This window comes from Scyliorhinus torazame, chromosome 10, assembly GCF_047496885.1.
Source record: "Scyliorhinus torazame isolate Kashiwa2021f chromosome 10, sScyTor2.1, whole genome shotgun sequence".
NCBI lineage: Eukaryota > Metazoa > Chordata > Chondrichthyes > Carcharhiniformes > Scyliorhinidae > Scyliorhinus > Scyliorhinus torazame.
This window is the reverse complement of record NC_092716.1, coordinates 251,005,446-251,019,926: the sequence shown is the minus strand read 5'-3', so window position 1 is coordinate 251,019,926 and position 14,481 is coordinate 251,005,446. Positions and strand designations below refer to the sequence as shown.

Below are 14,481 nucleotides of genomic sequence, written 5' to 3'. Positions count from 1 at the left end.
CCCTACAGCACCTGTACTGAACATAACATTTTGCATCTTAGTGCACACTTAATTTGCAGCGTCCCAACGTGCTACATTCGAGGGGTACATTTTGAGGCACTTTACACTTCTGGTACGTCAACTGCCCCTATCCTGATGAAGGAGCTACGCTCCGAAAGCTAGTGATTCCAAATAAACCTGTTGGACTTTAACCTGGTGTTGTAAGACTTCATTTGGTGTCCATCCGCTACATTCGATAATGCTGGTCATGTGCTATTCGCTGCATCTTAAGTCCGGAAAGAGATACGGACATTTTAAATTAAGATTGGGACCTTTCAGGAAAGATTACAAGTTGCTCTTTTGTTTTGCCTCTCCTTCGCAAGGACTCAAGGTGCTGGGTCAGGAGCTTCCAGGTACGGATGTGAATCCGAAAGGTGAGTCATCAGTATCGTGGCCAGAACGAACAGAGTTTAGTGACGTGCCTTCGCTCCATCCTTCTGCGATTTCGTACTCCACAACCTGGACTCCATCCATATCAAGCAATCTAAAAACTCCCAAAACCGAGGATCAGGATACAGGTAGGGGAAAACCACATTTGAAGTTTTAGCGGAGCTGACCCAAGAATCTGCTTTTGCTTTGTTTGGGGCAACAGGTTTAATCATTTCAGAAAGCAAACTTCTGAAATTTGTTTCGATTGAAATGATTGGAGATACCAATTGGAATTAATTTTTGTTAGCCGCCTGGATGCTTTCGCCAGGGTTAATCGCCTGTGCTGCATTATGCACACCAGCCCTCCTGAACCGATGAGATAACAAACTGGAGAAAAACGTTGCAATCCCTCCATTTTCCTCATTCCCTGGTAACTTGCTCGAGAAGATGGTAAACCTCTGAGAAATGGAATATCTTCTGGCATCTGTGCTCACTCTTTCCCAAAGTGTTTTGTCGACAAGCCCCTGCTGTATTAGCACAGTGAGCTAAACAGCTGGCTTGTAATGCAGAACAAGGCCAGCAGCGCGGGTTCAATTCCCGTACCAGCCTCCCCGAGCAGGCGCCGGAATGTGGCGACTAGGGGCTTTTCACAGTAACTTCATTGAAGCCTACTTGTGACAATAAGAAATTAATATTAATCCATTTCAAAAATGTTGTCCAACTCCTTTTGTTACTTCTGTTTCACCATTTAAAAAATCTTAGTCGCGCACATTCCGGCACTGTAATTCTCTGAAATAATTCAAGGTTAATTCTCTAAGCTGACCCTTGTAGCTCAGAAATTTGAGATTAGATATTGGCCCCCCATTGTGGTACACATCAAAATCCTCAATATCCATCAGATGGAGGAACCAAAACCAAACACACATTCTCAGTGCAAAGACCAAAACCCGATCCAGGGGCTGGATTCTCCGTTTCAGGGACTATGTCCCCACGCCGTCGTGAAATCTGTGGCCTTTTACGGCAGAAAAACTGGTGTCAAAAGGCCACAGATTCACAGCCCTGCAGAGGTCTAGCAGACAGCTGTTGTGGAGCTCGGAGCTCCAGCTGCCGACACGGCCCCCCCCGCACTTCCGAGTCAGAGGCCGCGCATTTGCACGCCGCCGGCCTCCAGCAGACTCAGCCCCGCGGACCTGGACCATGGAAATAGTGCCCCCGGTCGGCCGCGCGCCCGACCCGGGCCGTCCGCACAATAAAAGCCCAGTCCAGAATGAGGCCCCCCCTGCCCTCCAATCGGCCCGCCCCCACTGTGGCGGGCGCAAACTGAGATTCAGCCGGTCGGGGGCGTAGAATAGCGGGACGGGCCTCATGCAATGGCCTCAGGTGGTGGATACTCAGCGGGCAGTACGCTGCCTTTCGGGGGGGCGGAGAATCGCGGAACCAGCGCCGGTCCTGATTTCATACGTGAAACTGGATTCTCCGCCCCGTCGCCGAACGCGATTTTGCCGCCGGGATGCGGAGAATCCAGCCCCAGTTGTATTCGTAAAGGATTCTGCTCTGTTACGGGACCAGATTGTCCCGTGTTTCCAGACACATGTTCATGTTTGGAGGGTTATGAGTCCCTGGAAGTCTCTCACTGAAAAGGTGGTGGAAGCAGAGTGTTTGAATATTATTAAGGCAGAGAGTGGATAGATTCTTGGCGAACAAGGGGTTAATAGGTTTTCCGGGGCAGGCGGAATGCAGAATTGAGGTTACTATAAGATCAGCCTTGAACTTATTAAATGGAGGATCAGGATCAAGGGGCTGAATGGCCTATTCCTGCTCTTTCCTTCGTATGTTCATATGGAACACTTTGGCTCGCTGTATCACAGCAAGCAATTATGAGGCCATTAACTGAACTTACTTAAATAAGTTTATAACCTACTTATCTCTTTTTCATTGTCGATTGATTGCCTATGTCTGCGAAATTTAATAATAGTATAGTTTGGTCCCTCATCAACATCATTAGTAAATTAGCCAATGTGTGGTGTTAACAAACATTAAGGGTGGGAACCTCCACATTCCCAGCTGTGTGTTTCTCGATGGTAGTGGGATTATCTGCTCCCGCCGCTGTCAATGGGAATTTCCATTGAAGCCACCCCACGCCGCTGGGAAACCTGCGGGAGGGGGTACGCTGTCAGAGGGACCAGAGAATCCTGCCAGCGTGAATGGACAGACAATACCGGCCGATGTCTGTTTCAAGTAAGTTTATTACAATAAGTGAATATTATACTCTATGTATAAGGGATTTAGACACCTTCATTATTCAATTCTTCAAGTTCCAGAAATATTTTTATTGACCTACATGAATATACTTGTGAAGATAAGTAACTATTAATTGTGAGTAACCTTACAGTGATTAGTTTGGTGAACCAGTGGAAAAACATTAACAGCTCTGATTTTGAATGATTAATGCTAGCAATCCATTACATCTACACTTACTTACTGATGTACTGTGGACTTTTATACGACAATGTTTTTTATTTGTTTGTTGGATATGGGCCTTTATTGCCCATCCCTAATTGCCTTTGTTAAGGTGGTGGTAGTGAGGCACCCTCTGCGGCAGTCCATGTGTTGCTAGGTACACCCACAGTGCTGTTGGAAGGGAGCTCCAGAATATTGACCCAGCGACAGTGACAGAACAGTGATAGTTCCAAGTCAGAATGGTTTGATGGCCTGGAGAGGAACTTGTGATAGTGCCCCCTGTGCGTTCGTTGCCCTTGTTCTTCTGTTGCAGAGGTTATGGGTTCTGTAACTGGGCAGGTCAAGTTCGACAGCAACTTTCTGACTTTTTCATTTAATTGTTCATTTATGGACTCTGGAATTAGCTGTCTGATTTACTCTTTAAGACTAGTGCGTGATGATAGCCTCATGTTTATTTCATCCACACACGTCATGTACGTCTCATTAATACTTTAATGATTGTACTTTTATTGTCACAGTCGAAGACTAAATATGCTGATCATCTGTCTCCGTAACTGAAAATGATAATCATGCCATCATCCAATGATCTACGAATAAAGATCAAGTTTGAGTAAAATATCTACACTATGGTGGCTTTCAATAGAAACGCTTCAGAAGTAATGCTTTGACAATGGGAAATACATGACAGAATACTAAACAAAAGTGGTGGAGTATATCACAGTAATTGAATTCCATTTTTTGCAGTTTACAATTTATGGTCAGCTTCAAGTGAAAATGTACATTTTAGAATCTTATTCCAGTAATCTAAATATTGCATAAAGCGGATTGCAGCTGTGCTGTCAAATCCAGTGTATTCAATTTCTTGTCATTCAATGTTTATTTTTCCTATTCATTTATGGGATGTGGCTGGAACAGCATCTATTGCCCATCCCGAATTGCCCTTGGACTGAGTGTCCTGCTCGTTCATTTCAGAGGGCAGTTAAGGGTCAACCATTGTCAATCTGGAGTCACACCAGACCTGGTAAGGAGGGTAAACTTCCTTCCCTAAATGACGTTAGTGTGCCAGATAGTTTTTACGACAATAGTTTCACTGTCATCGTTAGACTTTTAGTTCCAGATTTTTTTTTATTGAATTCAAATTCTGATTTTATTGATTCAAATGATTCTGGATTATTACCCCACTGCCTCTCCCAAATGTGAATTTCACTGAGGTGTTCCCTCCCTGTCACGTGATTGACAATATGATTGTTTTGGCACGAGCAGTAAGATCTTAATATTCAATATCCTGAGTCTTGAGAACATGATTTCACTGAAACATATCAAAATTATTTCGAAGGATTTTATCTTCCATCCACCATCTTGACCATTTCTCAATCCCTCATCCAACAATGATTTTCTTTTTGGAAGAAAAAACGTCCGGGAGCGATTCAGTGGACTCAAGTTAAAGAGCTGCTGATGAACATCCAACCACACTTTGCCACTTTCTTTGGCCTCGGGGCGAATCGCCATTTTGAAAGGCTGCCCTGATCTTGCCCCTCCCCTTCCAGGCCCGTCCCACGCTTTTAAACTCCCCCATCACCTCACAACCATGGGGAGGCCCCAGGGAACCGTCCCCCCCTCCCCCACCTCATACTCTCTCGAGGCCTGACCCCTGCACACCTGGCACCCGAGCACCCAGGCACTGCAAACCTGGTACGTTGGCAATGCCATGGCACTCTAGGAGTGCCACCTGGACACACCAAAAGTGCCAGGGTGGCACTGCCAGGGTGCTGGGTTGACAATGCTAAGGTGACCAAGTGCCAGGGGGGTTGCCAGGGTCCCACCCTGCCCTGTCCCCGACCACCTGGGTATCTCCAACGTTATGGGACATTCCCCAGGTGCCCGTACAGTTGTCCACGTTTGTGTAGACCGTACTAAACGGAACCCTGGCGAGTTCTCGCAGACCTGGCGTTGAGTCCCAGGCACCGGGTGAATCCGCCGTCCGGGTATTCAAATGAGCTGTCAGGCTCATTTAAATATTAATATCTGGAACTCACCTGGCAAGGGCGAGATCCAGATTGTGCCAGACGGGTGACTCGTGATCAGCCCAGTGCAGAGCCCAATTTGGGGCTCGCATGTGATAGAAGCAGAATTAGGCCACTCGGCCCATTGAGTCTGCTCCGCCATTCAATCATGGCTGATATTTTTCTCATCCCCCATTCTCCTGCCTTCTCCCCATAACCCCTGATCCCCTTATTAATCAAGAACCTATCTCTCTCTGTCTTAAAGACACTCAGTGATTTGGCCTCCACAGCCTTCTGCGGCAAAGCGTTCCACAGTTTCACCACCCTCTGGCTGAAGAAATTCCTCCTCATCTCTGTTTTAAAGGATCCTCTCTTCAGTCTGAGATGGTGTCCTCTGATTCTAGATTTTCCTACTAGTGGAAACATCCTCTCCATGTCCACTCTATCCAGGCCTCTCAGTACCCTGTAGGTTTCAATAAGTGGTCACTCAAAAAAATATGTTCCCACCTGTGTCAATGGTCAATCCCATCCTTGCAAGTGACACCCTAAACACATGCTTCTTACAGCAAAAAAAAAATCACTCGTGACAATTATTGACACTACAACCCTCCCCTCCCCTTTTTGGATTGTAGCACATGAAATCTTGGATCGATTCCACAACTTGGGTTGGTGAACAGTCCATTCGCAAAGAAAATTTTGCAATTTGGAATATTTTGGGTTAACATCATCATCAGATTGGTGAATGAGTTCCACAATCTGAATCCGTTTTGGAATTAACTTTTTTAAAAGTATATCTTCACACCTACGCTTTTTTCTACCCTTTGAGGAATAATGGAGGGGCGCTGCGGGGGGGGGGGGGGGGGAGGAGAGGTGGAAGGATTCCCGAGTTGATTATCAACCCGCTGAATCATGTTGAATGCTCCTTTCATGACAAACAAGTCCTGGCATTGGGCTTGAACCTTGAGCTTCACGTCCAGAGGTAGGGGAGTTACCCATTGCACCACAAGATGTGCCTGGTACCATGTATAGGAAACACAGCCACTGGCTTTTAAGTGCTATATGCAGCTTGGTCACTGCATAGCACTGTGTGATCTGGAAGACCTCTTGGTGAACAGCTTCATGAAGTCACTTTGTTGTGTCTGCATTTCTGGTTGGATAATTTCATTTCAACTCCCTGTTTGTTCATTTTTCAAGCTCAAAGTTACGTTAGTTCCTGGGATACGAAACTTGGCAATTTCCTGATGACTGCCCAATTTGTTTTCAAGCAGCCCAGCTCCCTTTAAGTTAAAAATGTCCTTGCTGAAGGATTCTCTACACAACCTGGAACGTTGTAATCCAGAGGCGAGTGAGCTACCAACTGAGCCGTGGCTGAGACAGAAGAAAGATATAATTGAGCTGCCAGGCTTTGTCCATTATCTCAAGATTTTTGTTGCATTTCTCACCTGGTGGGTCATCTGCATTTTTCTAAATAAGCTGTGTTGGTGTCATTTTTGCATCTATGACACTTACAGGCGCCACTGAAAGGATGCATTCGCAACAATTGCGTTTTGATTCGCTTATTTTTGATCTTCGATTAATAGCGTTGTTTCCTCAACAATCAACTCCTATCCACACATCATCAGAAAATAGCCTTTATCAACTTTAATTTACAAGACAGCGTTAAGCTTCATCTCCATAGAGATGTGTCTTGTGAACCCAATGTGGCTCTTTTGGAAATAATGCGGCAACGACAGAGTAGAATGGTAGAATTGTCTCTTAATTGTCTCCAAGAGTACTTTCCAAAAATAATTCCACTCCAAATAAAGAAATCTTCTTGAACCACTTCCCATTTGTTTCCTATTGTGCAGCATTCCTGTTTCAGACACTATTGTTAAAATCAAAATCCCAATACAGTGGAAATGTTTTCTTCGCACTCTGATTTTCTCTTCAATAGCCACTTCACAGTAATCAATCCCCTGCCAGATCTCATCTGAAGGCAAAGAGCTAATCAAGTAAAATAGTTTAACCTATGGTTTAACTTTAATTTAAGCTTTTTTGTTAACTGTTCAGCTTGTTCTAGGAGGCATCTAATAATAGAGCTTGTCATAATTTGGCACAATTATTTGTGGCGACTTGCAGTATAAAGATTTTTTAAAATCTGTGACTATACAAAGAACAAAGAACAATGCAGCACAGGAAAAGACCCTTCGGTTCTCCAAGCCTGTACCGGTCATGATATCACCCTTGGCCAAAACCCTCAGCACTTCCTAGTGCCGTATCCCTCTATACCCGTCCTATCCATGTATTTGTCGAGATGCCTTTTGAACGCTGTTAATGTATCTGCTTCCACAACCTCCCCTGGCCACGCGATCTAGGCAGTCACCACCCTCTGTGTAAAAAACCCGCTTCGCACATCTCCTCTAAACTTTGCCCCACAAACCTATACAGAATAATAATTCTTGCAAAAACAGATGTAAAAATCCTCGCTGCCTACTATATCAAACAGTCAGCCCTGTCAAATGTAATCTTTAAAACAAAACGCATAGTTTGTAAAGTTTGGATACATCAATTCGATCTCCGAAAAAATGAAGCAGTAAGAAATAACAGATAGTACCACAGACTAAAAGGTATTAAGTTAAATTCTGATCTGTTATTTTAAGGATCTAAATAAGAACTTTAAGGTAGAAAGAATTTACCCATCCTTTCTTCGATGCTCATGAGACATGCCAACATATTGATGAGGGTGTATAGAATCATCATAGAACGCCTACAGGGAAGAAGGAGGCCATTCAGCCCATCAAGTCTGCACCAAATCTCTGAAAGAGCACCCTATCCAGGTGCACTCCCCGTCCACCCTGCCCCATCCCCGTAACCTAACCTGTGCATCCCTGGACACTAAGGGGCAATTTATCATGGTCAATCCACCTACGCCGTACATCTTTGGACTGTGTGAGGAAACCAGAACACCCGGAGGAAACCTGCGCTGACACGGGGAGAAGGTGCAAACTCCACACAGTCACCCATGGCCGGAATCGAACTCGGGTTCCTGGCGCTGTGCCATGATGAAGGTGTATAAGCTGATGAGTGACTCTGTGAGCAATCCTGTTGTAATTAGACGCATGTCAGTGTAACCTGCAAAAGCTTTTGATGACTTTGTATTGATGTTGTTGTGAGGTGAATATACCTGTGACCACAACATGGATCAGATGACATTGAAGGAAAATTAATTAATTCTAACATCTTTGTCAAAATGTTACTTAATGTTCATTACAGCCAGAGGAAGTTAGGGCTTTGAAATGATTGCCCGTTTGCACTGTTTAAGAAAGAGCTAAAAACGTTTCCACAATGAGAAGTCTGCCCTCTTGTGTGGAAATGTTTGTCATTGAACAAGATCATTGCGCTGGATAGGAAGAGGAAAGCTTTATTACCATGTACCACATCCAGTGGAGGGAGTGATTTGAAGGCTTCACTGTTGCAGAAGTTGTAGTGATTCCAGGAGTGTTAAACTAAAATGCAAGACAATCTGTTTTCAAGTAGATTATAGGCCATGGCCTCTATTTTTACATTTCCTGAACTGAAACAAGAAGGGTGATCTCCATTTTCCCTGTGCCACTGGGGAAAGCCTTTCACAAATCAATACCGTTTACATTATCCAGCCTGGCCTCAATCTCGGAATGTGGATCGTGCTCCAAAGAGTTTAAAATTAAAATAAAAAAATAAATAAAAAAAGAGCTTACAGATGGTAAATCACCTGCTGTAAGAAGGAAAGGACATGTTTAGTTTTAGGAAAATATCCTTCATCAAACTGAAAGCTAAAAAGGCAAAAGAGTATACACCCAAAATGTTAACTTTGTGTTTTCTCTCTCCAGATGATAACTGAGCCAAAGTATATTTTCGGAACTTGCTAGTTATTTATTAAGCAACTTTTATTTATCCATTATAAGTTAACACAGCCCAGTCCATCACGCAAACCCGCCTCCCATCCATTGACTCTGTCTACACCTCCCGCTGCCTTGGGAAACTGGGCAGCATAATCATAGACCCCCTCTCATTTGGGTTACTCTCTCTTCCAACCTCTTCCATCGGACAGGAGATGCAAAAGTCTGAGAACATGCACTAACAGATTCAAAAACAGCTTCTTCCCCGCTGTTACCAGATTCTTGAACAACCCTCTTATGGACTGAACTGATCTCTGCATCTTCTCTACTGAGTAGCACTACATTCCGTATGCTTCACCCGATGCCTGTGTCTATGTATTTGCATTGTGTATTTATGTGTGTCCGATGTTTTTTCATGTATGGAACGATCTGTCTGAACTGTACGCAGAACAATACCCTTCACTGTGCCTCAGTATACGTGACAATAAATAAAGTCTAATCCAACTAATTCCTACTTACAGTGGTTTAATTGTCCGACCTGAGTCAGCAATTATTAATACAGAAAACATGGAAATCAAACGACTTCTGTGGAATAGCTGAGCAAATGTATCATGGGGAAAGCCTTTTGGAAAACGATGAAACCTACTGTCGTTTAGGACTATTGACAGAGCTGACTGTATTCATCCTAATGTCTTGGACTAAAAATGGGATAACCTCCATTTTCAGGCTTGGGCCTCACGATTTGCGATTAGTCCATGCCTTGCCCACATTCTCAGACGTGTTACTGGAGGTCTAAGTCCAGTACGTTGACAGAAGGAAAGAGGCCATGGTCAGGTTTTTCCACATCCCCCCGCGCCACACCGTAGTGAGGCCGGCCAGCCATTGAAATCTCCATTAACATCAGCGGGTCTGGAAAATTCCAGCCCATCTTTCTATGAGGAAGAACGAAATAGGAGCAGTTGGTCAGGAAAACTTCTCGACCCCCAAGTTGCCTTCGTGTAGTTGGTCGAGAACCAGCTTGCTCGACCCCCAAGTTGCCTTCGTGTAGTTGGTCGAGAACCAGCTTGCGCATGCTGTGCGGAATCACAATCCGGTCCAGCTTCAGAAGGATCCCATCAATGACGGCCAAGTCGTCTCGGACATTGTAGAACTGCGGGCACTGCCCTTTGAGCCACCCTCCCGTAATGTGGCGCATCACACGCTGTAGAAGGGGTTCGGCCGCAGTCTCTCGGCGAATACGGGCCAGACTGGAGTCGTTAGCCGGCAGGTTTGCCGATGTGAAAGCCACCTGCGCCTCGACCTGACATACGAACCCCTCCGCATCTGGCGGCGTGCTCACTGCTCTGGATAGGGCATCCGCCACGATGGAGTGTAGACCAGTTGGAAGTCGTACCTCCTGAGTTTAAGTAGGATGCGCTGGAGGCGAGGGGTCATCTAGTTCAGGTCCTTATTTATTATGCTGACCAGAGGGCGGTGGTCAGTTTCAAAAGTGAACCGGGGAAGACCATATACATAATCATGGAACTTGTCTAAACCGGTTAGCAAGCCCAGGCACTCCTTTTCGATCTGCGAGTAGCGCTGCTCTGTGCGGGTCATGGCCCGCGATGCATAGGCCACTGGGGCCCATGATGCCGTGTCATCCCTCTGCAGGAGCACTGCTCCAATGCCGGATTGGCTGGCATCAGTTGAGATTTTGGTGGCACGAGACGTGTCAAAAAACGCCAGTACCGGTGCAGTGGTGAGTTTGCGTTTGAGCTCCTCCCATTCCAGCTGGTGTGTGTGTTGCCACTGGAACTCTGTGGACTTTTTGACGAGGTGGCGCAGAGCCGTCGCGTGGGAGGCAAGATTGGGAATGAACTTCCCCAGGAAGTTGACCATGCCAAGGAAGCGTGGCACTGCTTTCTTGTCTGCCGGCTGTGGCATGGCTATGATGGCGCTCACCTTGTCTGCATCCGGACGGACCCCTGACTGGGAAATATGGTCCCCCAGGAACTTCAACTCGGTCTGGCCAAAGGAGCACTTGGCTCGGTTGAGGCGCAGGCCGTTTTCCCGTATGCGGGCAAAAACGCGTTGGAGACGATATATGTGCTCCTGCGGTGTGGTGGACCAGATGATGACGTCGTCCACATATACGCGCACCCCTTCGATGCCTTCCATCATCTGCTCCATGATCCTATGAAAGACCTCGGATGCCGAGATGATGCCAAATGGCATCCGGTTGTAGCATAACCTGCCGAAAGGGGTGTTGAAGGTACATAGCTTTCGGCTGGAGGGATCGAGTTGGATCTGCCAAAACCCCTTAGAAGCATCCAGTTTCGTAAATATTTTCACCTAGGCCATTTCACTGGTGATCTCCTCCCGTTTGGGTATGGGATAATGTTCCCTCATGATATTATTATTGAGGTCTTTGGGGTCAATACAGAAACGGAGCTCACCGGAGGGCCTCTTGACACACACCATGGAGCTGACCCATGGCGTGGGCTCCGTGACCCTGGATACGACCCCTTGGTCCTGGAGATCCTGCAGCTGCTGCTTGAGGCGGTGTTTAAGTGGCGCAGGAACCCTGCGAGGTGCGTGAATGACCGGGATGGCGTCCCGTTTGAGGCGAATTCGGTAGGTGTATGGCAGTGATCCCATGCCCTCGAATGCCTCCTGGTTGTGGGCGAGGAGCGATTGGAGCTGTGCGTTAAACTCTGCATCCGGGAAGTCAGATGCGCCGTCTGGAGAGAGAGAGTGGACTCGTTGCACGAGGTGGAGAGCCTTGCATGCCTGTGCGCCCAGCAGGGAGTCCTTTGATGAGCCGACTATCTCGAACGAGAGTGTGGCCGTGTGTGTGTTGTGTGTCACCTGGAGCTGGCAGGATCCCATAGCCGGGATAACGTTCCCGTTGTAGTCGAACATTCTGCACCGGGACGGCCGGATTGGTGGTCTGACCTTCATGGCGTAGAAGGCTGACCATGCTATGAGGTTGGCGGAGGCGCCAGTGTCCAGGCGGAAAGTGATCGGCGATCGGTTGACCGTCAGGTTGGCACACCATTCATCGCCCGGATTGATTGTGTTGACCCGGTTCCCATCAATGACCGCATCCCGGAAGGCATCTTGGTCATCTGTGTCATCGGTTTGGATGTCGTAATGTGGAGGCTGAATGGTCCGCACGTTCTTGCGAGGTTGTCGGCGATGCGGGAGATCAACAGGTTGAGCCGCTCGACAGTAGGCAGCGTAGTGGCCCACCTTGCCACAGCGTAGGCATTGTCGGGTTTTTGCGGGACATTGCCCTTTCAAATGTGCAGCTCCACAGTTGCTGCACATCGTGATGTCATGGCGTTCGTTACGCCACTGCGCATGTGCAGTTTGGTCTTGCGTCGAGCGCGCCTGCGCATCACGTCCCTCCGTGTTGCCGTAGGTTTTGGCGCGCACAAGTGCGAGAGGCCTCGAAAAGCGCGCAAAACGGCTGCCCTCGTCCGGGCCGCGGGCCGGGAGAAACTCGATCGCCTGGACCCGTTCGGCCTCGTGGGTCGCCTGGCTCTCCGATCCGGTCACGTAGGACCCCCTCCGCGCCGATTCGGTCTACTGAAATTGGGCATAGCGGCTGGTCGCATTCTCATGCAGGACACAGGCTTCAACTGCAGATGCTAAGGTCAGGCCTTTTATTTTTAGAAGCTGCTGGCGTAGGCTGCCGGAGGCAACCCCAAAAACGATTTGGTCCCGGATCATGGACCCTGAGCTGGTGTCGTAACCGCAGGACTGCGCGAGTATGCGGAGATGCATCAGGAAGGATTGAAAGAGCTCATCCTTACCTTGCAGGCGCTGCTCCCAAAGCTCTCGTTGACTTCAACTTTGAAGTGTTGGTCGAGCTTGAGGAGGAGCGTGTCATACTTAGATTTGTCCTCGCCTTCCGCGAACACCAGGGAGTTGTGTACATGGATGACGTGCTGACCTGCGGTGGTGAGGAGGATGGCAATCTTCCTTTTGTCCGAGGCGCCCTGTTTTTCGTTGGCTTCCATAAAGAGCTTGAAGCGCTGCTTGGAGAGCGTCCAATTGATGCCCAGGTTCCCAGTGACTTGCAACGGCTGTGGTGTGTTGACGGTATCCATGGCACAGGATGGCAGATTTGTGGGTAGGTTTCGATTCACTTCTGGTACCATGAAGTGTTGGGTGCTCTGATATACAGACGAACCAACACGGTTGCGATTGGTACAACGCAGTTTTATTCTGTTAAACTATTTATACAACAAACTTGGTACTCAGCACGTTGTGACTGTGTGAGTATCTGGCTTTGAGGTCCTTGCCCTGTACCGTCTCCTAATGGACTGCCCAGGAAGTGTTGTGTTTCTTGTTCTGTACTGTGTATGCTCTTGTCTGTGATTGGCTGTCGTGTTATGTGTGCTAATTGGTCCGTTGCTCTGTCTATCATTCTATATGTGTTTATGTGCTGTGATGTTCTCTTGAATATCATGACAGTAACCTGTGGGAGGGAACCGAAGCACCCAGAGGAAACCCACAAAGACAGGGGGGGGAAAAGTGCAGACTCCACCCAGCCCGTCACCCAAGGCTGGAATTGAACCCGGGTTTAATAAAGCGAGGGGACTCCGACGGGTTTAACAAGAGACATTTATTCCGCAACAACGTCATCTACACCAGGCCCGTCTGCACCTCACAGTGTCCTCGCTCTTTTCTAATCGGTTCTACAGTGGCCAAGCTTTTGTATTAATGCTGGGTGGGGTACCCCGCCCACAGACACCGTTCCAATGAGCACGGGGATCAATCATCTCCAGCTAGATGGGTCCTGTGGAGGGTATTACACCGGGTCCTTGACACTGTGAGACAGCAGTGCTAACCGCTGTGTCACCATGCCACCCATCAAAGCAAAATACCGCAGATGCTGAAAATCTAAATAAAAATTTGGGCTTGGCATCCAGCTCACATTTCCCTTTTTAATGGTGCCACCAATACCTGTACTCACCTCCAGCTGTTCAGCAGGGTAAACGCACCACATTACAGTCTCCCCACTCTCTTGCAGGGCAAACTGGCCCATAACAGCAGGGGGAAGAGCAGAACCAGGCGGGGTGCAGGCAGCCTGGGTCACTTCATCCGTCGGAAGAGACTGTGCCCAGCATCATGGGGCCGGCTGTGACAGAGGCTGTTGCTGTCGGCACCACAAGAACCTTCCGGGCGGTCGTTAGTTCTTGGTTGGTCGCCTTTCTCGAATCCCCAGCTCACCCGCATCCTGCTTTCTGACATTAAGTCAGGCTGCAGACCTTGTGAACGTGGACCTCCGACTTTCCACCCCAATCCGCTCCCCCGTGATGCCCTGCACCCCAACTCTTTCCTTCTGATATTGCACTGACAGAAACTCAAGAGTTATCGCCTGGCCAGCCACTGCAGTCTCATGAGGAAGGAGCTCCAGAGCTGCACTGAGCCCCTCCCCTCCCCAACCCCACACCCCCGTCAATGAAGTAGCAGCTCATCTGATCTGACGGTCGCAGACACCAATTCCGAGAGTGGCACTGTGCCAACCTTAGAGTCCAAATCTGCGCATGGTGAGTCACCAAACACAAGAAGGCCACGACCAAGCCAGGGCGATAAGATGGTCAATGTGCCAGCTCCCCAGAGGACATGGTCACAGGTAGGCTGTGCCATGTGGTTTCGGATGAGGCCTTCAATGGGGCGCCTAGGTGAATAGTGATGAGCATGCACACTGATCTGTCTGCCAACAGTCTGTGCCACTTTCGCTGTGCATGGAGCAGACTGGC

General features: G+C 47.9%; 1 protein-coding gene across 1 annotated transcript in view; it reads left to right on the top strand.

The window, feature by feature from the left end:
- The window catches only part of ano3 (anoctamin 3), a 661,351-nt gene that overhangs the window by 152,491 nt on the left and 494,379 nt on the right, over positions 1–14,481 (top strand). The window contains exon 2 of the mRNA XM_072466663.1: positions 363–557. Within this exon, the coding sequence (XP_072322764.1) occupies positions 363–557 (195 nt within the window). The remainder of the gene's footprint in view (positions 1–362; positions 558–14,481) is intronic.